This window comes from Balaenoptera musculus, chromosome 3 (assembly GCF_009873245.2).
Source record: "Balaenoptera musculus isolate JJ_BM4_2016_0621 chromosome 3, mBalMus1.pri.v3, whole genome shotgun sequence".
Classification (NCBI taxonomy): Eukaryota; Metazoa; Chordata; class Mammalia; order Artiodactyla; family Balaenopteridae; genus Balaenoptera; species Balaenoptera musculus.
This window is the reverse complement of record NC_045787.1, coordinates 65687299-65714153: the sequence shown is the minus strand read 5'-3', so window position 1 is coordinate 65714153 and position 26855 is coordinate 65687299. Positions and strand designations below refer to the sequence as shown.

At 34.4% G+C, this 26855-nt stretch overlaps 1 protein-coding gene across 2 annotated transcripts in view; it reads left to right on the top strand.

The window, feature by feature from the left end:
* Window positions 1–26855, top strand: part of EDIL3 (EGF like repeats and discoidin domains 3) — a 436572-nt gene that overhangs the window by 371041 nt on the left and 38676 nt on the right. For both annotated transcript variants that reach the window (XM_036849259.1, XM_036849260.1), the window contains one exon: window positions 21220–21375. In XM_036849259.1, the coding sequence (XP_036705154.1) occupies window positions 21220–21375 (156 nt within the window). The remainder of the gene's footprint in view (window positions 1–21219; window positions 21376–26855) is intronic.

The window sequence follows — 26855 nt, the reverse complement described above, 5'->3', positions numbered from 1 at the left end:
TTATATGAAGAGGTTAGTGACAGCTAATATGAATCCACTTTATAGGAAACAGTCTCAGAAAGGATACATGATTGTCCAGGGATACCCAGGCCAAAAATGACTGAAGTCCCAGTGAATCCAGGCTGCCAGCTCTACAGAGAAAGCTATTCCATGTACTTCCTGGCTAGAACAGATGAGCTCTGTGCAAAATGGGACAGATACCAAATCTAGAGGAAAACATTAAAGAAGGGCTGTTTTCCTCTTGCTCTTGTGGGAGCACAGTTTTAATTGATCTTTTTTTTTTTAATTTCAGAGGAAAATACATTTGAATTTAATAAACATAAAACTGACTGAATTTCATTTACCTTTTAAAAAGAAATTGCCTAAGTCAGGAAAATATGATTAGTTCTTTTATGTGTCAGTAGATTTGGTAATTATGCATTATTTTATTGAGCAGTCTGATAAGCACATAAATCACTTGAAATGTCAACACACAAATGTGTTGATTTTGGCTGCCTTAATGCTGCCGTTACTTTTCTCCTCAAATATGAGAAAGAACTTACAAAGATACCTTTATGACAAATTTTAGTGTAGATTTGAAATGGTAATATCTAAACAAGGAGAGTCATTTTCAGTGGGAAAAAGCAAGTTGCAGGCAAGTGTATCCTGTATAGTCAGAAGAAAATACCATATCTAAGAGAGGTCTGGAGATGTTCACCGTGTTCCAGGGTGGGGCCCCAGCCCCAGTTCTATTTTGCTTTCTAGCAAAATAGACATTGGTTATATTATAACAAATGTTATTTGAGATTTTTCTTAATAAACTAAATATATGATACATAGTTAATTACTATGTTATATATAATAAACTCTACGTGATATATATATAGTGATATCTAGACATATATTCCCTGATAGGATCTGTAAAACAAAAATTTTTAACCCAAAGAAATATGAAAAAGAACGTGTTACATTATTCTTTTCAGACTCTTTGTTAAATATGTAATTTTCCCTCCTCAGAGACTATAAGAAAAATGTGGAGGTTTGGACACAAGTGATGAGTCTGCATATACTGGACATATATATAGTTAATGAGGCAAAGTTGCAGTGACCATTTAAAAGATTAAGCTGTAAGAAGAAACACTTTGAGATATAAGCTGCAGATACACAAAGGATCTGCACTTTTCAGAAATGGAAAATTGATTTTTAGCAGCTTCCTTTTTTCTAGCACACCTAAAAGGTGATGTAGGAAATGTCTCCCTAGATGAAAAATTGGCTATATACTTTGACAAATAGTAAACATTAAAAAGTCAGCATACTAATGTCACCAGAAATTAAAGATAGAATACTATTTGGTAGTCTGGCTAAGTCAAAAGATTTAAATTTACATCATACCATGTGAATACATGGTACTTTTTTTAAAAGGCATATAATGCTACTGAATTGCACACTGGACTCACAAATTATGTATTGGCAATAGACTTTTATGCTATTGAACACTGAAACAAGAAGAAACCAAGCCATTTGCAAATGGGGTGGTTTATATAAAAATTGATAGCTGGGGACTCCCCAAATTGAGAGATAAACCTAAGAAGATTGAAAACCAGAAACATAGTGTTGAAGGGTGGGCTTAGGCATTTTACAAAGAACCTAAAATCTAGAGATGTTAAAGGATTTGTTCAAGTAGAGTACACGATAAAAACCTATGTTTCCTTTTAAAACAGCACATTTAAGTTAAAATCTAAATTCCTTATGCCGTAAATTTCTTCATTTACTACCTATGGCTAGTGACTAAGAAAAGCCCTTTACAAGTTGTTCAAACCTTCCATTCCAGCCTCATTCTCCGAAATTCTTCTGTCATACATTCCAGCCACAAGAAAATTCTCCTCCTCCTCTAAACACAGAAAGCTCTTTAAAGATACTGTACATTTGCAAGCACACTTCTCCTGGTCTGGAATGTCCCTCCCTCTTTTTTTCACTGTCCAACTTACACTAATCCTTCAACATTCAGCCTCACCTGGGCTCTGCTGGCTCTTTGTTCCTATGCCTCAAGGGGTCCATTCCCCTGCTGTAATCTACGCCCTGCAGGCACTTTGTTCCTATGCCTCAAGGGTCTATACCACTGCTGTAACCTGTGCAGACTGGGGTCTGCTTCTCCCCTGACACCAGAGCTCCACAGGGAATTTTAGTCACCTGAGGGCTTAGCACACAGTAGGCACTCAGTAAGTATTGGATTAATGTTTGGATAAATAGAGTAGAAGAGGAAATGTAATAGGGTTATTATCGATTAACATTTAGCTTAGGGAGTCAGAGATTTTCAAATACAAAGGAAACTTGAAAATCCTCTACACCAGGGGTCCCCAACCCGTGGGCCATGGACCGGTACCGGTCTGCGGCCTGTTAGGAACCGGGCCGCACAGCAGGAGGTGAGTGGCGGGCGAGCAAGTGAAGCTTCATCTGCCTCTCCCCATCGCTCGCGTTACCACCTGAACCATCCCCTCACCCCCACCCCCATCGTGGAAAAACTGTCTTCCACAAAACAAGTCCCTGGTGTCAAAAAGGTTGGGGACTGCTGCAAACTATGTGTCTCATTTTACAAGTGTGTTCAAGGTTAATTCACTTACTTCAGGTTACCAAGCTAGTATACAACAGATTCAAGGTTTAAATCCATGTCGTCTAGTTTTAATTTTATATCATAAACCATCTGATGAAAAAACTTCGTTATATAAACTATGTCTTGGTTATTTGGAATTGTACCAGTTCATAAAAATATAAAAATATTTGCAAGTATTAGTGAGCACTTGATGACTGATCTTTTATGCAAATGATTGTTTTCTTTTTTTTTAATCATTGAAGTGGTTTGCTGATTATATCTTTGCTATTTTTTAGATCAAAAGAAGTGGTACTGAGCATTTTATAATATAAGCATATTTTTAAACCAGGGCACTTATGAGCCTCCCCATTTTTTTCAATAAGCATTAATAATGTTTCCAGTTTTTATTTTCATGTTCTGCATTGCAACCCTATACTTTTTAATATGAAGTTTTATGTTTCACTGTAAACTTTAGTTGACCCTAAAAGTTTTTAAATGCATCAATTCTAACATCAGGGTGACCGAAAACAAGTCAGATCTTAGTACTTAAGAAAATAATACAAAACTATACACACAGCTATGAAAGGCAGATTTCAAATTGCATGAATTAATTTACTGAATTTTAAAGTAATGAATTAAAAAAAAATTTTACCTAGCACTAGACAGGTAAAGTACATAAAGCAATCGTCAAGAGAGTTCAAGCAAACGTAAAATCAAGGCCAGTTTACTCATTTCAAAAAGATAAGGTTTGTTTTTTTTTTTTCTCTTTTAACCAAAACTTGATTTCAGGAACAAGAATGAGCAAGACATTTTAGAGCAGAGAGTGTATGGCCCTTATTTACTACGCTGGTATACAAAAATTATCCATTTCCCAAAGCTTTCTGGACACAGCACCAACATACAGATGTTACAATTAAATTCAATTAAATCCTGTCACTAAAAGCCCACACTTCATATTTATAACCAAGAGTAAAGAAAAAAATGAGGATTCTTAAGGAATATTTTGTCCAATCAAAAGAATACCTTCCATTTTTCCTAGTGGGTATGCCATACCAAGCCTTGGTAAACTATAGAAATCATTATGCCAGAACAGAAAACTAGGGCAGTGCCCTATATTGATTATGAGAGATTTTGATTATATTTATTTCTGATTATTTTTCTCTGGAGTAATCAGCATACCAGGGAATATAACATTCAGTTAGCATGAAAAAGAATCTACAGACACCAAGCAGAAAGAGCCTTCCTAACTCTCCTTCATTCTTCCTTTTACTTAGTCTGGGATGGAAGAAGAGAGAAGCAAGGAAATGTTTGAGGAGCAAATCAATGTAATTTAAAAATTGTAGAAACCATACTCGTTCAGCGTGTGTGTGTGCGCGTACGTGCACATCTTTGCTTAGTACTATGATGTGTTACCCATGTGGGTAAGCCTCCGTTCATCATAATATCCAGTCTGTCATAGGCAGAAGCTGTCTGGTTGTGAATGGGTTGCATTTATGCCAGGGAACAGGTAGAGGAACAGATGACCTCTGGTGCAGCACTTTTCAGGAATGAGCAAGACATTTTAGAGCAGAGAGTGCTCTAAAAGTCATTTGTGTTGGGTGAATAGTGATTCTGTTTACCATATAGATGTGTCAAAGCTTATTTTCTGATTTATAAACTAACAGGTATTTCAGCATTTCTTGAAATGTACCAGATTTTCCCGTGATGGGAAAAACATGTCAAAATAACCTGTTTAGGTACGACAAGCCACAAGATAAGAGACAAATCTTGTGAGCTGTTTGAGGATGAACCTTTTTTTAATTTTTGTTTTTGTTTTTATACTTCCCTGCTGACTGGTTCCACTGTAAATAACTTTCTAAAATTATACTTTTAGTGTTATTCTATCTAATAATTTCTACATGATACCTCTTTTCTTTAAATCAGTGTTTGAATTTCATTAAAATATCTTTGGATTTCAGGATCCTTAAGCACTTATATCAAATAAAAGGGAGTTATACTTCAATTTTCTGTTTCTTTCACTTCTATTTTTTTTCAAATTATGTTTAAAATGTCAGAAGCTTTGCACCTGAAGTCTCAGATGGGATATCAAAGATAGTTATTGCAAAGATGTTCAACCATTGGGGGATGTCTCATGAAATTCTTCACTTAAATCTATAACTGGGCCTTCAGTGAAGTGAGGTATAACTTGGGGAGTTTTAAAAATCTTGACTACATATGCCAAAAAAATAAGTAAGTTTAATATGATGAGTTTATTTCAAGTGATTTATTAATTCCATACCTAATTTAACACTGTGGTTTATAAGCTATTTTACAGTAATAGAAAATATAGTGCATGAATAGTTTTAGAGTTAAAGAATGTGATTTTAAAACTATGAGATTGTTTGGAGCTGACTGCACAAAGAAATGAACCCTTGTTCTGAGATAGGAATATATACGAGAGTCCCTTAAATAAAGTGCCACTTCTAGAAAGGAGAGTGTGAGCATCTTGTTCACATGCAATCAAGAAGAACATATTTTTTGTGTGATGAATTGGGAGACTGGGATTGACATATATACACTAATATGTAGAAAATGGATAACTAATAAGAACCTGCTGTATAAAAATATAAATAAAATGCAAAAATTCAAAAAAAAAAAAAAAGAACATATTTTTTGAAAGGTGTATACCCTATACTTGAGCCATATCATTATAACTGTTAGGCATATACCTATTGGGGCCTTCATTAAAGATATATCCAGGCCATATTGTACTGTGGGGCTTAATTAAAATATGTTCATCAGATACTATTCAGATTTTATCAGCATTCAGCACCCAGTTTTATATTTTTCCACTTAATAAGCTCAAAAGACCTTGGATACGGTGTTAAGGAGAATAAATAGGAAATTAACATTGGGACCTAAAGGAAAATCTTGATAAGATTGGGATTTCAAGTATACAACAGCTGTTCCTTATTTCCACTTGGGAACAAAACAAATGGAAATTAATGTCAATAATGGTGAAGAATATAGATAAAGACATTTTACCATAAATAAATTAATATAAAGAAATAAAACATGTTGGCTTTATGCATATTCAATGAGCGACTCTAACTGTGGCTTCTAATGAGGCTCTCTAAGATGGCAATTATAATTTGTGGTGACTGGAGTTGTGATGGGCTAGATAGCCCTGCCTGCCATTTCCACCAGAGTCGGGCTTGTCCTTCTTATACAAATAAAATGCTGACAGTGTTACTGACTATGTATTTGAATGAAAACAATTTGTATCCTTGTTATCCATACTATATGTACACTCTGGACAAAAGATTTTTTTAATAAGTAGCCCTTTAAGGCAGTCCACTTTCTGTGTCAATGGCTCTTAACCCTGTAATCTACAGTCAGTTCTCTTCCTGCTGAGCCATCTCCCACCCTTTCCTTTCCAATCACTTCAGAGCAATGTGCTAACGGGCTGTTTTTCAACTGTTGACATTGATGGTCCATTTTCCCAAACCATCCTGATTCCTGAGAGGCCATGCCCCTTTCTACTTTCTTTTGCAAGGACAAGGGGAGAAAAATTACATCTAGGTTTCTTTACATTGTTGTTTTAGCCTAAAAATCAATCACTATAAAACGTGCACAGCTCCAGTTAAGACTGAAAAATCTAGAATTAAGGCTCACATGATCTGATGAAACAAAATGATGTACAGGACTCTACAGATGATTTACAAATTGTGGGAATTGCAAAGCTTTATGTCAACATAAAATGCGCAGCTCCCTCAAGCAAGCATGGTACGTAAAAATATGTTGTGTGTCCTTGTCAACTTTCCTAACTTTCATGGGCCTCTAAATATTTAAGATATGCAATGTGATTTGCCGTTGCAGTATACTGTATGCTGTGGATGTTTTCTTTTGAGAGTTCTCATGATTTTCATTTATTTGTCACAGAACAAGATTTATGTAAATATGCATATTGATACACATATTTGTGTATAGATGTTTTGTGCTTGTAAATGTCAGTCTATAAGATATATAATGGTTATACAAAACACAAATGCCTTTGATAAACTTACTATTCAGTGAAGTAGTTGTCAACAGCTCTTTCAAGTCAACAACCAATCAAATTCTGGCTACTGAAGTGTATGCCAGTTCAATGAATCTTTAGCTTTACAAAGAGATGCTGACACAGTTTCTACGTAGGCTCTCCTCTCACTGTGCTTTCAAAACCACTAAATAAAAAACTATTTCAATTCCTACTTAAAAGTTATGTTATTATTTTCTAAATTACATGCATAAATTTACCAGTAATTTTCTTTGTTTTCTACTTCATTTGGGCTTTGGCACTGCTATAATTAAAGTACCTAAATAACATTTATTGGATATTATCATGCTGTTTTATCAAAGACTTGTATTAAGTCTCCATTAACCTATTAATAATTACTCTATCAATTACAGACTAATTCAATTAGTCACCACCCTGAATTATTGTTTGTGGAATAAATCAAAGTTCCCAGCCTAATCAAAATCGGGCTTGAAAGGTAAATAAAGAAGATATGTTAGTTCTACTTTCTCAGGGTGATCTTATTTTTGATGAACTCAGCAGAAAATCACTTTCAGTAGCCTAATGAGAAAAGTATGATTCTTTTCCTTAAAAATTTTCTAAGTTTCATATTTTTCTTCACATATGTTTTAGTGTTTCTGATATAGGTTTTGGAGAAATTGGGTAATAGCTTACCTGTTAATTTGATGTCAATTTTAGTTACTTGTAACTATAATTGTTTGAGAATATTTTTTCAAAGCAAAATTTGTATAGAATATTACAAAAATCTGCTCATTAAAAAAGCAGAAAATCAAGTTATTTTAATTTCTCTTTATATATCATGATTTAAGTAAATTAATATAAGGGCATTAGATTCAATCCTTATAATAGTATTTTATTAACTCTAAATGTTTATAATTTTGGTTGTTTTTATATTTTTTTAATTTAAGTATAGTTGATTTACAATGTTTCAGGTGTACAGCAAGTTGATTCAGTTTTATATATATATATATATATATTTACATATATATGTATATATGCTTTTTCAGATTCTTTTCCATTATAAGTTATTACAAGATATTGAATATAGTTCCCTGTGCTATACAGTAGGTCCTTGTTGTTTATCTATTTTGTATACAGTAGTGTGTGTATGTTAATCCCAAATTACCAATTTATCCCACCCCCCTTCCTTTTCCCTTTGGTAACCATAAGTTTGTTTTCTGTCTGTGAGTCTGTTTCTGTTTTGTAAATAAGTTCATTTGTATCATTTTTTTAAATTCCACATATAAGTGATATCAAATGACATTTGTCTCTAACTTTGCTTAGTATGATAATCTCTAGGTCCATCCATGTTGCTGCAAATGGCATTATTTCATTCTTTATTATGGCTGAATAATATTCCATTCTATATACACACCACATCTTCTTTATCCATTCATCTGTCAATGGACATTTAGGTTGCTTCCATGTCTTGGCTATTGTAAATAGTACCACTATGAACACTGGGGTGCATGTATCTTTTCAAATTAGAGTTTTTGTCTTTTTCAGATATATGCCCAGGAGTGGGATTGCTGGATCATATGGTAACTCTATCTTTAGTTTTTTAAGGAACTTCCACACTGTTCACCACCAACTTACACTCCCACCAATGGTGTGGGAGTGTTCCCTTTTCTCCATACCCTCTCTAGCATTTATTTTTAGACTTCTTGATGATGCCTCATTCTGTTATGAGGTGGTACTTCATTGTAGTTTTGATTCACATTTCTCTAACAATTAGCAATGTTGAGCCTCTTTTCATGTGCCTGTTGACCATCTGTATGTCTTCTTTGGAAAAATGTCTGTTTAGTTGTTCTGCGCATTTGTTGATTGGGTTGTTTGGTTTTTGATATTGAGCTGTATGAGCTGTTTGTATATTTTCGAAATTAATCCCTTGTTGGGTGCATCGTTTGCAAGTATTTTTCTCCCATTCCGTAGGTTGTCTTTTTGTTTTATTTGTGGTTTCTTTTTCTGTGCAAAAGCTTTCAAGTTTAATTAGGTCCCATTTGCTTATTTTTGCTTTTATTTCCCTTACTCCAGGAGAGGGATCCAAAAAACTGTTGCTGTGATTTATGTCAAAGAGTGTTCTGCCTATGTTTTCCTCTAGGAGTTTAATAGTATCCGGTCTTACATGTAGGTCTTTAGTCCATTTTGAGTTGAGTTTTGTATGGGGTTTTAGAGAATGTTCTAATTTCATTCTTTTACATGTAGCTGTCCAGTTTTCCCAGCACCGCTTTTTGAAGAGACTGTCCTTTCTCCATTGTATATTCTTGCCTCCTTTGTCATAGATTAATTGACCACAATTGACCATAAGTGCATGGGTTTATTTCTGGGCTCTCTATCCTGTTCCATTGATCTATGTGTCTGTTTTTGTGCCAGTACCATACTGTTTTGATCACTGTAGCTTTATAGTATAGTCTGAAATCAGGGTGCATAATTCCTCCAGCTCTGTTCTTCCTTCTCAAGATTGTTTTGGCGATTCGGGGTCATTTGTGTTTCCATACAAATTTTTAAATTATTTGTTCTAGTTCTGTGAAAAATGCAATTGGTAATTTGATAGAGATTACATTAAATTTGTAGATTGCCTTGGGTTCTATGGTCATTTTGGCAATATTGATTCTTCCAATCCAAGAAAATGGTATATCTTTAAACCTGTTTGGGTGGTCTTCAATTTCTTTGTTTTATCTTTTAAATTTCTTTGAGAGTTAGTGAGAAAATCATCATAGTTGGACTTTCATTTAGAACTATTTTTACATAGAGAGTTTTAGTGAAGCCTGAATGAATTTTCTCAAACATTTTTGTAAGAACCACATTTGGAAGGTTCCTCTAGAGCTGCAAAAGCAGACTTGATTTTAAATGTTCCTATGTTGAGCTTATCAAGAAATCACTTACATTATTTTATTACATTCAACTTCTCAATTGTGACTGCCACATCCTTTGATTCCCTTACCATCATCCATATAGTATGCATACAAATATAAGCCAGTCGGTGACTTTCCAGGCTCTGGGCAGAGTTTCCTGTAACTACAGTGTGAGGATTCCAACATCTGAATCAGAACAGGGGTGGCCAAGACCCAGAGGCTGCCCTGTGGACAGAGGGACCTGAGGTCACTTTACTACAGCCAGAGACTGCAAGCTGTGGTCAGCACTCTACTTCCCAGTGTCCCATCACATCCATTTACCGCATAATGCAAACCTGGAAAAGTGGAATAGAGTACATGTTGGCTACATGTTAGCTCACTGAATCCTAAAATATGAAGCCATTCATTCATTATATACTTACTGAAATACCTTGTGTATGCCAGGTGTACAGTGAACAACAGGGACGAAGTTGCCTGCCACTGTGATTTTACTTGTGATAGGAGAATGCTTTGGATTTTGTATTATCAAGAAAATAGGTTATCCTTCCTGTATGTAGAGGATAAACAGCAAGAGTAGGAGAGGTTCATCCTTCAGACCAGCTAAGCTATACTGCCTAAATGTCTGCTGGGCCTTGTTAATAACACCTTTGGCAGTGTTTATATCTGAAGGTCAGAAAGAATTCATAAAACAGCCTGATAGATGGTGAGAGACAATGGGGAATGCTTATGACCAGTGTGCTGACAAACACCAGGACTATTCTCTCTCTGTTCAAGTAAGGGAAAATAATACAAGATTATATCAGGCTTATTTTTTAATATGCAGAACATGAAAAGGATAGAAATTACTCAAAAGCTATGAAGAAAACTGTAAAAGTAGAAAATTTTTTACAGAAACAAATGATTAGTAGAATATATATAAAGATATTTTTTCCTTGAGTAATAGAATGAGACAAAAGTTGAGATGATGAGGGAGGGATCTTAAATTATGTATTTCAAGGAAATTTAAAAATTTAGCAGTGGAAATTCCATTATCAAAAATAAAATGCAGGGCTTCCCTGGTGGCGCAGTGGTTAAGAATCCGCCTGCCAATGCAGGGGACACGGATTCAAGCCCTGGTCCAGGAAGATCCCACATGTCGCAGAGCAACTAAGCCCGTGCGCCACAACTACTGAGCCTACACTCTAGAGCCTGCGAGCCACAACTACTGAGCCCATGCGCCTAGAGCCTGAGCTCAGCAGCAAGAGAAGCCACAGCAATGAGAAGCCAATGCACTGCAACGAAGAGTAGCCCCCGCTCACTGCAACTAGAGAAAGCCATGTGTAGCAACGAAGACCCAATGCAGCCAAAAATAAAAATAAATTTATTTTTTTTAAAAAATCCATAATATTGAGGATAAAGTGGAGAAACTCTGAAAATACAAAGGAGAATAATATTTTAAAATGATGAGTGAGAAAATATTATAAATAGGAAAAATTAGAAGTAAAGAGCTCGTCTTTGGATAATTGACCTTCTAGTGGGAGACGCTAAAAGAAGCAGAAGCAACATTTTAAAATATAAGACCAGAAAACCTTTTGAGCACACTTCCCTCCCCCAGGAACAAGTCTACAGCTTGAATGAATACACTTTATTCTATACAAAAGCAATAAAAGAGACTCTCACCAAGGTATATCCTGGTATATGATGATGATGACAATGATAATTTATAGTACTGATTTCAAGAATAAAGAGCAGACCTTATAACTATCACCCAGATAGTGGGGAAAAAACAAAAATTTTAAAAATGGATTATTCAAGAAAAAGTGTTGAGAAAATTACATCTTCTTTTTTTTTTTTAATTTTATTTACGGCTGTGTTGGGTCTTCGTTTCTCTGCGAGGGCTTTCTCTAGTTGTGGCAAGCGGGGGCCACTCTTCATCGCGGTGCATGGGCCTCTCACTATTGCAACCTCTCTTGTTGCGGAGCACAGGCTCCAGACACGCAGGCTCAGTAACTGTGGCTCACGGGCCCAGTTGCTCTGCGGCATGTGGGATCTTCCTAGACCAGGGCTCGAACCCCTGTCCTCTGCATCAGCAGGCAGATTCTCAACCACTGCACCACAAGGGAAGCCCGAATTACATCTTTATAAAAAATAAAGTATGAACCTTATGTCACATCATATGTACACAGAAAGCCAAGATGATTTAGATGTTAAAAGGAAGGGAGGAGGGAAGGAAGGGAGGGAGGTAAAGAAGAAAACTTAGAAAGAAAACCCAGAGGAAATTATAAGGGAACATGTAAATCATTTTTCACCAATCTAATTAAGTAGAAGGTCTTTTTAGGCATATGAAAATATGTAATTGCAAATGGAGTGATTGATAGACTTGAGTACAGGAAAATTAAAAACTTTCGTGTCAAAAAAATTAAATGACATAGCAAATTAGGGAAAAATGCAATAAATATAACAGAAGCCAATATTGATGCTATATAATTCTTTAAAAGCAACAAGAAAATCTCTAATCCCAGAAGTGATAAAGGATACTAAAGAGACATTAATAATAATATACATTATTAATGAGACTGAACAATTAGGAGAATGTAAATGAAATGCCACTTTTCACCATTTATATACATTAAATATAAAAATGCCATTTTTCAAATTGTAAAAAATATAGAATTATATAAAACATAGGACTAGTGAGTATGTAGAGAAAAAATTATCATATACCACAGTTGGAAGTGTATAATTTTTCCAGAAACAAATGAAACAATGTATATACCACATTTCAAATGACAGGTCCTTCATGACGATAAGGAAACAGTTGCGCCAATGAGCAAAGATAAATACACATAGGAGTTCATTTTAGGTTTTTACCAATGAAGAAGAATTAGAAACAAGAATTTTTAAAATATCAGTAGTGGACTGGTCAAATAATTTTCATATTTATTTCTGTATCTGTGAGACTGTTACACAGCCATTACAAAGTATTATTATTATTTACATATAAAAATATACACATGCAAATTACAAAACCACATTCATACTGTGAGCTTATTTTCATGAAGATAGATGTATGGGAATAGGAAATGTCTGCAAATATGAATATTAAGAGGTCAACAATAATTAACTCTAGATAATAGAGTTTTGGTTATTTTATCTGGATTCCTTATATCTCTTCATACCATCTGAAATAATCACAACTGTTTATTACTTTTATGTTTAGGCAATAAACCTATTTTCCATATTCTCTGACCAAATTCTATGAATTTATCCTATGTATTGGGTTAGACAAAAAGTTCATTTGGATTTTTCCATAAGATGTTATGTAAAAACCCAAACGAACTTTCTGGCCAACCCAATAAATGAGATTATGTGGCCAAATGAAAGGACTAGGATTTTATGAAAGTTTTAATTTTAATAGAAAATTTAAGGATACAGGGAGGCGCAAATGTTTTACAGTAAATAAATGACTGTGATAAACTCTTGAAATGACTTGTTAGGATAGAAAAAAGTCTTAAAAATATTTTATTGACATAGAGAATTACTAGTGAAATATTAAGAAAAAAAAAGAATAAATTGACCTGCAAATGTGGACTAAAAGTGCAACCAACACCTGGTAACCAATAATATTGTTCAAATGCCAAATAAATACAACAAATTTGTCTAAAATATCCACATTTAAGGGGTATGAAAATCATTGATTGTATCTGATTGTAAGACAGAGCTGTTTTTTAATATTCTCTGTATTTCTCAATTTTTATTCTTAGCATGTATTTTATATTGAGAAAGATTATTAAAATAACAATATTAAATATAAAATGTTCATAATTATGCTGCCTCCCATCCTTAGTTAAGATAAGCAGTTGAACTACCTGCATGACTCTAAACAAACTCTTTTAAAAAGTTCATAGTCATGAGCTGACAGCAATCATGGGGTGCAGCTCAGGTTGACATATGCAGTTGTTTATGTTATAATTGTAGATAATTGTTAAATATGGAATTATCTCAATTTTGAATCCAGGGCAGATGATTCCTGGATATTTGGAATGTCTACAATATGTCTGATATGCTACAAAACACGTTCTTGAGCATAAAAAGTTTGTTTATGGCATCAAACATGTATCATGCTTGGTTTTACATGTAAAAGGCACACTAGAAAACATCAATAAAACAGAACATTCCCTCTCTCTTTGAAAGGTTATTCTATAGTATATATTTTTTGTATTAGTGTTCATAATTTTAAAATGCAATATGGGAAAAGCAATTGCTTTATTAAATGTTTTTAAATATTATTGGAAACTAAAACTTTTTTTAGTAAGAGGGGGAATGCAATCATGGGTGCTGGAATGAGTGTATTATGAGGCCTCCATAGTATTTTAAGGATTCTAAATCCATAACCTTAGAGCTACTAAATTGTATGAGATACAGGGACTGGATAATATTTCATCATAAGTTGATCACATTAACTAGTTAGCCTGCAAATATGGAATAAAAGTATGACCAGTATCTGATAACCAAAAATGTCCAAATGTCAAGTATAGTTAATTACAGGCGTACCTTGGAGATATTGTGGGATCAATTCCAGACCTCTGCAATAAAGCAAGTCACGTGAATTTTTCGGTTTTCCAGTGCATATAAAAGTTATGGGGCTTCCCTGGTGGCGCAGTGGTTGAGAGTCTGCCTGCCAATGCAGGGGACACGGGTTCGAGCCCTGGTCTGGGAAGATCCCACATGCCGCGAAGCAACTAGGCCCGTGAGCCACATGAGATTATGTGGCCAAATGAAAGGACTAGGAGCCTGCGCGTCTGGAGCCTGTGCTCCGCAACAAGAGAGGCCGCAATAGTGAGAGGCCCGCGCACCGCGATGAAGAGTGGCCCCCGCTTGCCACAACTAGAGAAAGCCCTCGCACAGAAACAAAGACCCAACACAGCCATAAATAATAAATTAATTAATTAATTTTTTTAAAAAAGTTATGTTTATATACTGTAGTCTATTAAGCATGTGATAACATTATGTCTAAAAATATAACATGACATACCTTAGTTAAAAAATATTGCTAAAAAATACCAATCTTCTGAGACTTTAGTGAGTCATAATAGTAACATCAAAGATCACTGATCACAGATCACCATAACAAATATAACAATGAAAAGTTTGAAATATTGCAAGAAGTACCAAAATGTGACACAGAAACACAAAGTGAGCAAATGCTGTTGGAGAAATGGTGCGATAGACTTGCTCGACACAGGGTTACCACAAACCTTCAGTATGTAAGAAACGCGATATTTGCGAAGTGCAGTAAAACAAAGTATGCCTTTATGTGCTTTAAATGTAGCTACGATTATATAGAATTTTTCATATAATGTTAAGGTAAAAACTTCTATATTGAAACCAAAAAGTCTAAATATTTTGCCTATAATTTAATTATTAAGTATAGATAATTATATTAGCTTCAAAGTTATTTCTGCTTAATGAGTTAATTTTACAAAGTTCCTTGAAGTTATAAAATACGTAATCCAAAATAACTGATACAACATAAAAGCAAAAACTAGAGCATTGTAGATGCAGCAGAGCACCATATTTCTGTGGTAAATCTCTTTGGTCTTTTTGTTCACTTTTTTTGAACACCTATTTATCTATATCACTTATCATTTTCTTCACCCCTTTAAGAACATCTCCATGAAAATCATCAGACTTTCCTTGGTCTGCCTCGTCTCCTCCCAGGGAGCCATCTGTCAGGGTGTTATGCAGATAATCTGAAATGTAGTTCATCTTGACCTTTTTCAAACAAATGTTCTTAGTTTTTCTACACTGTTTTTCTAAGTTAGACACTCTAAAAATATGTATGCTTTGCTAAAACATTGTAGGATGTTTTACAACAAAAAAAGGTATATTCCTACATAACACTCATGCAATACTTTTTTCTTTACTTATATATCATTTAAGCCTCTTTCTATATAGATCTTCTTTTTTCACTCTTATAATTAAAGGAAAACAAATCACCCACTATAATTTGGAGTCTAATTTTCTCTTAATATTTTTTAATTTAATTTTTATTTTATATTGTAGTATAGTTGATTTACAATGTTGTGTTAGTTTCAGGTGTACCACAAAGTGATTCAGTTATAAATATATACATATCCATTCTTTCTCAGATTCATTGCCTATATAGGTTTTTAGAGAATATTGAGTTCCCTGTGCTATACAGTAGGTCCTTGCTGATTATCTATTTTATATATAGTAGTGTGTATATGTTAATCCCAAACTCCTAATTTATCCCTCCCCCCACCTTTCCACTTTGATAACCATAAGTTTGTTTTCGAAGTCTGTCTGTTTCTGTTTTGTAAATAAGTTCCTTTGTATCATTTCTTTTGGATTTCACATGTAAGTGATATCATAAGATATTTGTCTTTGTCTGACTTACTTCATTCAGTATGATAATCTCCAGGTCCATCCATGCTGCTGCAAATGGCATTATTTCATTCTTTTTTATGGCTGAGTAATATTCCATTGTATATATGTACCACATCTTTATTCATTCCTCTATCAATGGACATTTATGTTGCTTCCATGTCTTGGCTATTGTAAATAGTGCTGCCCTGAACATTGGGGTGCATGTATCTTTTCAAATTGGAGTTTTCTCCAGATATACCCAGGAATGGGATTGATGGATCATATGGTAACTCTATTTTCAGTTTTTTAAGAACACCCAATACTGTTCTCCATAGTGGCTGTACCAGTTTACATTCCCACTAACAGTGTAGGATGTTTCCTTTTTCTCCACAGCCTCTCCAGCATTTATTATTTGAAGACTTTTTGATGATGGCCATTCTGACCAACGTGAGGTGATACCTCATTGTATTTTTGATTTGCATCTCTCTAACAATTAGCGATGTTGAGCATCTTTTCATGTGCTTTTTGGCCATCTGTATGTCTTCTTTGGAGAAATGTCTATTTAGCTCTTCTGCCCATTTTTTTGATTTGGTGTTTGTTGTTTTGATATTGAGTTGCATGAGCTGTTTATATATTTTGGAGATTAAGCACTTTTTGGTCGCATCATTTGCAAATATTTTGTCCCATTCTGTGGGTTGTCCTTTCATTTTGTTTATGGTTTCCTTTGATGTGCAAAAGCTTTTAAGTTTAATTAGGTCCCATTTGTTTATTTTTGTTTTTATTTTCATACTCTAGGAGACAGATCAAAGAAGATATTGCTGCAATTTATGTCAAAGAGTGTTCTGCCTGTGTGTTCCTTTAAGAATTTTATAGTATCCACTCTTACATTTAGGTCTTTAATCCATTTTGAGTTTATTTTTATGTAAGGTGTTAGAGAATATTCTAATTTCATTCTTTTACATGTAGCTGTCCAGTTTTCCCAGCACCACTTATTGAAGAGACTGTCTCTGCTCCATTGTATATTCTTGCCTCCTTTGTTGTAGATTAATTGACCATAGGTGCCTGGGTTTATTTCTGGGCCTTCTATCCTGTTCCATTGATCTATATTTCTCTTTTTCTGCCAGTACCACACTGTTTTGATGACTGTAGCTTTGTAGTATAGTCTGAAGTCAGGGAGCCTGATTACTCCAGCTCCATTTTTCTTTCTTAGGATTGCTTTGGCTATATGAGGTCTTTTCTGTTTCCACACAAATTTAAAATTTTTTTTCTAGGTCTGTGAAAGATGCCATTGGTAATTTGATAGGGATTGCATTGCATATGTAGATTGTATTGGGGAGTAGAGTCATTTTCACAATATTGATTCTTCCAATCCAAGAACGTGGTATATCTTTCCATCTGTTTGTGTCATCTTCGATTTATTTCATCAGCATCTTAGTTTTCAGAGTACGGGTCTTTCGCCTCCTTAAGTAGGTTTATTCCTAAGTATTTTATTCTTTTTGATGCGATGGTAAATGGTATTGTTTCCTTAATTTCGCTCTCTGATCTTTGGTTGTTAGTATATAGAAATGCAACAGATTTCTGTGTATTACTTTTGTATCCTGCAACTTTACTGAGTTCATTGATGGGCTCTAGTAGTTTTCTGATAGCATCTTTAGGATTTTCTATGTATACTATCATGTCATCTGCAAAGAGTGAGACCATTTCCCTATTGTAATATAATCTTAATATTTAAATAGAGATGCACAACATTCCATAAAATTAATTATATTCTTAATTAACCATTTCACCCATAAATGTGAATTTTAGTTACTCAATATTTTCTCTACTTCCAGTAAAGATGAAATGACTGTCTTTGTGTACATCCTGAGAAGGTGGCCAAAATATGCTATGATCAAGAAGTTGCTGCTAGGACAATCTGGCCACCTGATTTCCCTGTTTCCATATTTATGTTTCTAAAAGGTACTCTGAGACCAATATTAGATTCTTCCCCCAGATTTATTTATTGTTTTATTGTTAACAAAGTTTTAATACTCCTATATATTGTTTTACACACATATGTTAACTCATTTAATCCTCATAAAATCCTTAAAACCCTAATAAAGGGACTATTCTCATTTTTTCAAATGAGGATATTGAGCTGTAGAGAGGTAAAGTAGCTTGCCCAAAGGCATATAGCTAGTAAGGGTAGAGCCAGTTCGTGAACCCAGACCATTCAGCTCTACTAGAATAGGCTGGCTTTCACAATCACATTCCTGAAGATTGGAGAGGATTTTAAACTAGTTGCCTTCCCAATAAAAATTGTTGGTACAACTATGATGATGTTTCCTTAACCAGTAATGCCACGTAGAGAAACAAGAGGAAAGCAGCTAGCATTTTCCGCTGTGATACACTGCAGTATCCTTAGCCACGGGTTGGTTTTGTCTGCAGAACATACTTAGGAAGTAGCTCCAGCTTAATCGAGCAAAACCTTTATTGAGGACAGTTACATGTTAGGTACTTTTAATACAGATCCGGACATGAAGTGCAGTGCATTAAGCCAAATGTCTACCCATGTCCCAGCTTAGTGCCCTAAATAACCTGCTCTATCTGAGCCAAACCTTGGGAGGTGAGGGTCTAAAATAGCAGACTCATATTTGCAGTACAACTTTAACTCAGAAAATCTGCAAGAGGACAGAGTGGTCCTGGGCCAGGGGTAGGCATAGGTCCAGAAGAGTGGGCTTTTCTGGGATCATCTTGCATGATGAACGTGAGAGTGATGTCTCCTTTCAGTGTGTCGCAGAGTGAGATCTGTACACCCCTCTTGTAGCAACCTCATGTTAAGTGTGGGATGCTGATTATTTTTATACTGAAAGAAGGTTTGCTTAGGCCTGGTATTCTAAGTTTATAATGTAGCAAATTTTAGGACCAAATCCAGCTTGAAACAGATTGCTGACTATTTAAATCGAGGAGTTGACTTAACTGGAACAAAAAAGAAAAACATTTCTGGATCAAAAAAAAAAAAAAAAAAAAAAAAAAAAAGCTGGAGAAGGGGAGCTGTTAAAGTGGGAGAAAAACAGATCTGTTAGAAAGAGCCAAGACACACAACTTAAGGAGAAAACATCTCCACCCAGCAGGAAACCCTGACTTTAAGAAATACCACTGAAAGAGAGATGCTCCAAGACTCCTCACTGCATCATCTTAGCTTAGGATTTATGGACATTTAGGCACTGAAGAATCCACTGGAGGTATTCTTGGTGTCAGTTTGAGTTCCTGTATGTTTACAGCCTTGATGACAACACAGTGACTCAGAGTACTGTAAGACTTTTTTTCCATTTATTGAGTGTCAGCAACATTAAGAGCACTTTGAAGACCAGTGGCTAGGCCTAGACGTTTCTGCGCAATTAGATTTGGATTTAGTACAGCAACAGCAGTCCACATTTTTAAGCCCAGACAGCTAAAGAACAGAGAGGAAATTCATGTTTAAAGACAGTGCTCTCATAATATTGTAAAGCCTGGATTGCTTTTGTTTGGGGCTTAGAGTGGCTGTACGTTTGATGAGTGTGGTGAGAAAGCTTTGCGATTCTTCAGAAATTTCTGAAATAGTCACAGAGAATGGGAAGAAATCATTGAGTTAGAATCCATATGCGGAACTTTGAATCAGAAAGACATGGATTTGAATCTGGGATCCTCCCTTTACTGACTGTTGATCTTTCAGTCACATGTCATGTTATGTTACCTCCCTAGCAACTGTTCCCTCTACAGTGGAGATGATATCCTACCAGAAAACAGTATTAAGAGGAGTCACTGAAGACTTACCACAAAGCATTTAGCATTATGTGAGGCAGCAACAGTTTCCTTCCCAGGATATCATAATTTTGCCATCCTGCATTGCCACTGGACACGCAAGATATTTTAAGTGACATAATACATGTTTGGAAAGTAGTAACAACATTATATTTTATAATTTTTTATAAACTTTCTAGAATGTTTTAATAAAGTATTAAGGGTGGTTTTCTGTCTTAATCCATTGTCCAGCTTGAGCCTAATGTCTTTGATGAATGTTACAAAAAGAGGGCAAAAAGCCCATGTGAATTTTTTAAGAAATATAATCCTATGCCATGAAACATTGGTAACGTTTTCATATCTTTATTGATGAGGATCTATGTCACTTAATATGGTCTATTCAATGCAGTCTCCCTAGTCCCCTCTTCTCATTGATGACCTGCGTCTGACCCATGACTGTCTATTTGTAGCTACAAACATCTCTCAGGATGGAGAGCCTGAAATAGAAACAAAAGGTCATAGTGGTTGAAAGCCACTAAGGTCACACATGAGATCATGACAGTTGAAGATGATAAGATCAAGGATGTAGCAGTGCACTTAGTCATAGGAAGTAGGAAGAAGTAGGTGGCTATTGTGGGAGGAGAGAGGAAGCTATAGATCAAGGAACATTAATACAACAAATGGTAAAGGTCTTAATAAGAATTGTCCACATGGAAAACAAAGTTTCCTATAATTTTTCTTTTAATTAGCATCATAAGATATAAGAAAAGATGCATGAATTAGAGAACAAAGAGGGGAAATACTATTCAATGTTATGTATTCTTCTTTGATGAAAATCATTCCTCTCTTTTGCATTTCAGTGTTGCAGTTGATGAATTTAATGCTTACTAAATCACCGTGGGTCTTATGCCCTTTAATATATATTTTGCAACAATGAGCACATTGTGAGCACAGATCCCACAAGTCACGGATGCATATTTTAATTCTCTCTCATTTTTGAAGAATACTTGACTTCCTCCTCAACAGTTTTAGGGTTGTAGTTTTCTGAAAGATGATTTTCATTGGACAATGATTACTATTACTCAATTATATATTACTGAACTGATTAAAATTCATGGAAACAGGGTTGACTTTTTAACACTTAATTAGGAAACATCAAATTTTTTTGTTCCTGATATGTACACAGCTATAATTTTTATTACTATAAAATTGACCAATAAAGTCAGAAAATTGATTTATAAGCACAGACTCTGGGAGATGATGATCAGTCTCAAGAAGATCAGCCTTGCTAGTTTTGTACTATCTCAGTTACACAAAAACCACATGCTAGATGAGTCAGTTTAATATAAAATTGACTGGTAGACTGAAAAGACCACCACTTTATTTAAAAATGCTCAAAATGGTTGTTCAAATTTTCAGCCAGGTTTACCCAGTGGCATAATCAAAATCACAAGTCAATAATAAACTCAGTCTTCTATTTCAAAATACAAATAATCAAATGGATTTTTGGCTTTAGGATATATATTTCTTAATCTCCTGAGTTCAAAAGAATTGCAAATTTATAATGGACTCTATCGTGGCATTTGAATTATGTCTTTTCCTTTTTGTAGGTGGATCTTCTGGTCCCTACCAAAGTGACTGGCATTATTACACAAGGAGCTAAAGATTTTGGTCATGTGCAGTTTGTAGGCTCCTACAAACTAGCTTACAGCAATGATGGAGAACACTGGACAGTATACCAGGATGAAAAGCAAAGAAAAGATAAGGTAAGTCATTCTGGTGGTTTGATGACATACAGAAGTAGAGGATCAAATTGTTTAACATTTTTTATTTCCTTGATTATTTTGATAATTAGGAATTGTAGAATTATAATTATAGAAGTGAACAGATTTGATGATTATACTAGTTCATTGAAATTAAAATAGGGATGTTTCTCTGCTCAGTCTCCTTGATTGTGTTTTAATTCATAGATTAATATTTTGACCTGTAAAATCTGTGTTCTAATATTTATAATGATCAGTATATATTGATGCACTTAAACTTCTACACCATACGATCTCTAATTGTTTTGCTAAAAGTTCTTACTATGTTGAACATCTTTGTATCTACTGGTAGCTACTGGTCTGAATGTCTGTGGGATTCTGGAGAATGAAAGTGCTCAAGGGTAATATCAGTAACTAATTGGATCAGATGTTAAAATATGGCCTTAGATTAATGAAGTTGAATGAATTTGTTGCTTAGAGTCTGTGCAAAGAACTGTACCTTTCTGAAGACATCAGTAGAAACGTAATCTCTTATTTCAGTGATTTTGGGGAAAATATAATACACTTTCATACATGTTAAGCATTTCTGAGTTAATAATGATTTTTCCATTTTATGTAACCCCTTTAGTTCCTTACTGTTGTTGTATTATTAACCAATAGAAAGGTTGGGAATATCTTTCTTTCTTCAAGTATGCAAGGTAGAGAATTTAATTTTCCCAGAAATACTAAGACTGGAGTGACTATTTCAATGAGACTATAAAGTATGAATTCAGTTCACACAAAATTTATTTTAGGGGAGATGTGTTTTAGGTTAAGATTACAAAACCACAACTCTTTACCTTTTAATGTCTCAGAATATGCCCATTTAGCATCTCAGGACAGACATATTCACTTAACACCTCAGAACACACACACATTTTGCGTTTTAACATCTCAGAAATTGGTGTATCTCAATGTCACAATCTAATAGCCCTTACTATATTCTAGAAGAATGTAAAATAATGGCATGTTTTATAATCAGTGGCCTCTTAGATTGAATGAATATTGGGTATTTTGTAAGAATGTCTTCAAATTTTTTGAGGTGTAGACAAGTGTCTGCTATGATTTATATCAAATAACTATTTCAGTTCTTGTTTTCACCTTTTACAGTAGGCATTTTGATGTGTAAAGAATGCAAATATATTCCATAAGATGAAATTTTCTAAACTTCATAAATTATACAGTTCTTGAAATTAATTTTAAGATAAGTATTCTCATCTATAATCCATGTGCAATATTCACTGAAAAGCACATTTGTGATATTTAAATCCTTATATAAGTTGATTTAGGGAAGAGGTGTAAACCATTGTGCTGGTGAAATACTTCTTGTCTCCATTTATATTAAGCATATGATTTAATGATTATTTGTGAATCATTTTTAAAATTTCCCTAATTGATAGACTGGACATTGTTATTTATGCATTTTATTTCATTATCTCAGTCTGAAATGTACATAAAACTTTTGTGTCAAGTTGGCCAAGTGATTAGATAGTGTTGTTCAGGGTTTCTATATCCTCCCTGATTTTCTAGCTACTTGTACTAAAAATTCCAGAGAGAGCAATGTGGAAAATCCAACTCTAACCACTGATTTCTCTATTTCTCCTGGCAGTTATTGGTATTTGCTTCATGTATTTTGAAAGTCTGTTGAAAGATATATGAATGATTAGGGTTGTAATGTCCTCTTAATCAAATAACTCTTTTATCATTAGAAAATGACCTTCTTTATTCCTGGTGGTATTTTTGCTCTGAAACCTACTTTGCTGCTATTCATAGAGGTACTCTAGCTTCATTTTGATTAGTACTACATTGGTATATGTTTTCTCCATCCTTTTACTTCTAACTATTTCTACTTTATATTTAAAATGCATTTTTTCTATGCAGCATATAGTTGTTTCCTTTTTTCCAATTCAACTATCTCTGCTTTTTAACTGGAACATTTAGACCATTTATATTTATATGAGTATTGATGTAATTGGGTATAAATCTAACATGTTGCTATTTATTTCCTATATGTCTTATCTTTTCTTTCATTTTTTCCTATTTTCAGCCTTCTTTTGAATAGAATTTTTTAGTGATTCCATTGTGCTTCATTTGTTGACTTATTTGCTATAACTTTTTTTGTTATTTTAGTCACTGCTTTAGGTTTTGTAATATACATTTTAAACTTATCGAGTCTACCTTCAAATTAATGTAGAGCCCCGGAAACATACCTCCATAAGCACAAGCAAAATAGATTATAGTTATAAATCCACGTACTTAGGAGCCACACTTACTATAACACATGATTTTGCCATTCCCCAAATAAGTCTTATTGTAAAGAAAGAAAAAGACTCCCACTAGGCAAGTTGGAAAGTCATGAGAGTAAACTGACACGTTCAGTGAAAAGGATGTAAGCCAGAATCCTCATGCGAGACAATGTCACATCACCTATCCAATGTAAAATTTCCGAAAAAATAAACCATTTTAGAATTATAAATATGACAGTTGGCTAAACTCAGTCAATATAACTGGTAGTTTTAAAATTAAATTTATCCAGTCTGTTTTTAATATTATAATTAGTTTGGTACTTTGAAGAAAAGGCTTAATAAGTTTACTATTTATTACCAAAGGAAACAACTAACACCAATAAACAATACATAGAATGCTGTAGTTGCTATTATAATAAAGAAATACTTTATGTATAAGAAGGAAATGCAGGACATAAACATCTCCATTCCTACAGAGAAGGGAATTTTATAAACTAAATGAGAAAATGGATTGCATGAGTTCTTTCAGCACTTGGAAATACAGGCATTTTACACACACACACACACACACGTATATACACATATATATCCCAATAAAAATATATGTTTATATATATATCCAAGTAATTATTGTGCTTTGTTTTTATTACTATTATTACTAGGAATTTAGATATCATTTCATATATTCTTTATAGAAGTGCTCTTCTTCTTTCGAGAGGTCCTACAAAACTCATTAATTAATTTTTCTGAAGTTGAATAAGCCACCTTCCATTCAGTCTTAGTATTATTTATGTCTTGTTTTCCATGATTGCTTTCCACAAGGGAAAAAAAGTCTTCGATATTTAAAAGTGTAATTCAACTACAAGCTTTCATGGAGATAAATATAATAAATGAATTGAGTGTTTCAGGGGAAAATAGATACCTGTGAGATATTTTATATATGCACATTTCAAAAGGAAATATTTACAAAGTTTTCTTTTCTTTCTTTCTTTCTCTTTTAAACACCCAATGTCCTCCAAATGCCCTTTGGAGCTTTCTGTTTTTGATCGAGGATCCAATTAAGATTCACATGATGTATTTATCATATCTCTTTAGTCTCCTTTAGAGTAATTCTCTTGTCATTTTTTTCTTCCAAAACATGGACATTTTTAAGAGTCTAGGCCAGATGTCTTGCACAGGATCTCACAGCATGGTTTCATCTGTTTCCTCATGATTTTCTTTTCTTTGAATTTAATTTTATTTATTTTTTATACAGCAGGTTCTTATTAGTTATCTATTTATACATAATTAGTGTATATATGTCCAATGCATCCCACCACAACCACCACCCCCCCGCCACTTTCCCCCTTGATGTCCATACATTTGTTCTCTACATCTGCGTCTCTATTTCTGCCTTGCAAACTGGTTCATCTGTACTATTTTTCTAGATTCCACATATATGCGTTAATATACGACACTTGTTTTTCTCTTTCTTTTTTTTTAATTTTTTTATTTTTTAATTTTTTTTTAAACATCTTTATTGAAGTATAATTGCTTCACAATGGTGTGTTAGTTTCTGATTTATAACAAAGTGAATCAGCTACACATATACACACGTTCCCATATCTCCTCCCTCCTGCATCTCCCTCCCTCCCACCCTCCCCATCCCACCCCCCCCAGGCGGTCAAAAAGCACTGAGCTGATCTCGCTGTGCTATGCGGCTGCTTCCCACTAGCTATCTATTTTACATTTGGTAGTGTATATATGTCCATGACACTCTCTCACCCTGTCACATCTCACCCCTCCCCCTCCCCATATCCTCAAGTCCATTCTTTCGTAGGTCTGTGTCTTTATTCCCATCTTGCCACTAGGTTCTTCATGACTTTTTTTTTTTTCCTTAGATTCCATATATATGTGTTAGCATACTGTATTTGTTTTTCTCTTTCTGACTTACTTCACTCTGTATGACAGTCTCTAGGTCCATCCACGTCTCTACAAATGTCCCAATTTTGTTCCTTTTAATGGCTGAGTAATATTCCATTGTATATATGTACCACACCTTCTTTATCCATTCGTCTGTCAATGGGCATTTAGGTTGCTTCCATGACCTGTCTATTGTAAATAGTGCTGCAGTGAACATAGGGGTGCATGTGTCTTTTGGAATTATGGTTTTCTCTGGGTATATGCCCAGTAGTGGGATTGCTGGGTCATATGGTAATTCTATTTTTAGTTTTTTAAGGAACATCCATACTGTACTCCATAGTGGCTGTATCAATTTACATTCCCACCAATAGTGCAAGAGGGTTCCCTTTTCTCCACACCCTCTCCAGCATTTATTGTTTGTAGATTTTTTGGTGATGCCCATTCTAACTGCTGTGAGGTGATACTTCATTGTAGTTTTGATTTGCATTTCTCTAATAATTAGTGATGTTGAGCAGGTTTTCATTTGCCTCTTGGCCATCTTTATTTCTTCTTTGGAGAGATGTCTATACAGGTCTTCAGCCCATTATTGAATTGGGTTGTTTGTTTTTTTAATATTGAGCTGAATGAGCTGTCTATATATTTTGGAGATTAATCCTTTTTCCACTGATTTGTTTGCAAATATTTTCTCACATTCTGAGGGTTGTAATTTTGTCTTGTTTATAGTTTCCTTTCCTGTGCAAAAGCTTTTAAGTTTCATTAGGTCCCATTTGTTTATTTTTGTTTTTATTTCCATTACTCTAGGAAGTGGGTCAAAAAATATCTTGCTGTGATTTATGTCATAGAGTGTTCTTCCTATGTTTTCCTCTAAGAGTTTTATAGTGTCTGGTCTTACATTTAGGTCTGTAATCCATTTTGAGTTTATTTTTGTGTATGGTGTTAGGGAGTGTTCTAATTTCATTCTTTTACATGTAGCTGTCCAGTTTTCCCAGCACTACTTATTGAAGAGGCTGTCTTTTCTCCATTGTATGTCCTTGCTTCCTTTGTCATAGATTAGTTGACCATAGGTGCGTGGGTTTACCTCTGGGCTTTCTATCCTGTTCCATTGATCTATATTTCTGTTTCTGTGCCAGTACCATATTGTCTTGATGACTGTAGCTTTGTAGTATAGTCTGAAGTCGGGGAGTCTGATTCCTCCAGCTCCGTTTTTTTCCCTCAAGATTGCTTTGGCTATTTGGGGTCTTTTGTGTCTCCATACAAACTTTAAGATTTTTTCTTCTAGTTCTATAAAAACTGCCA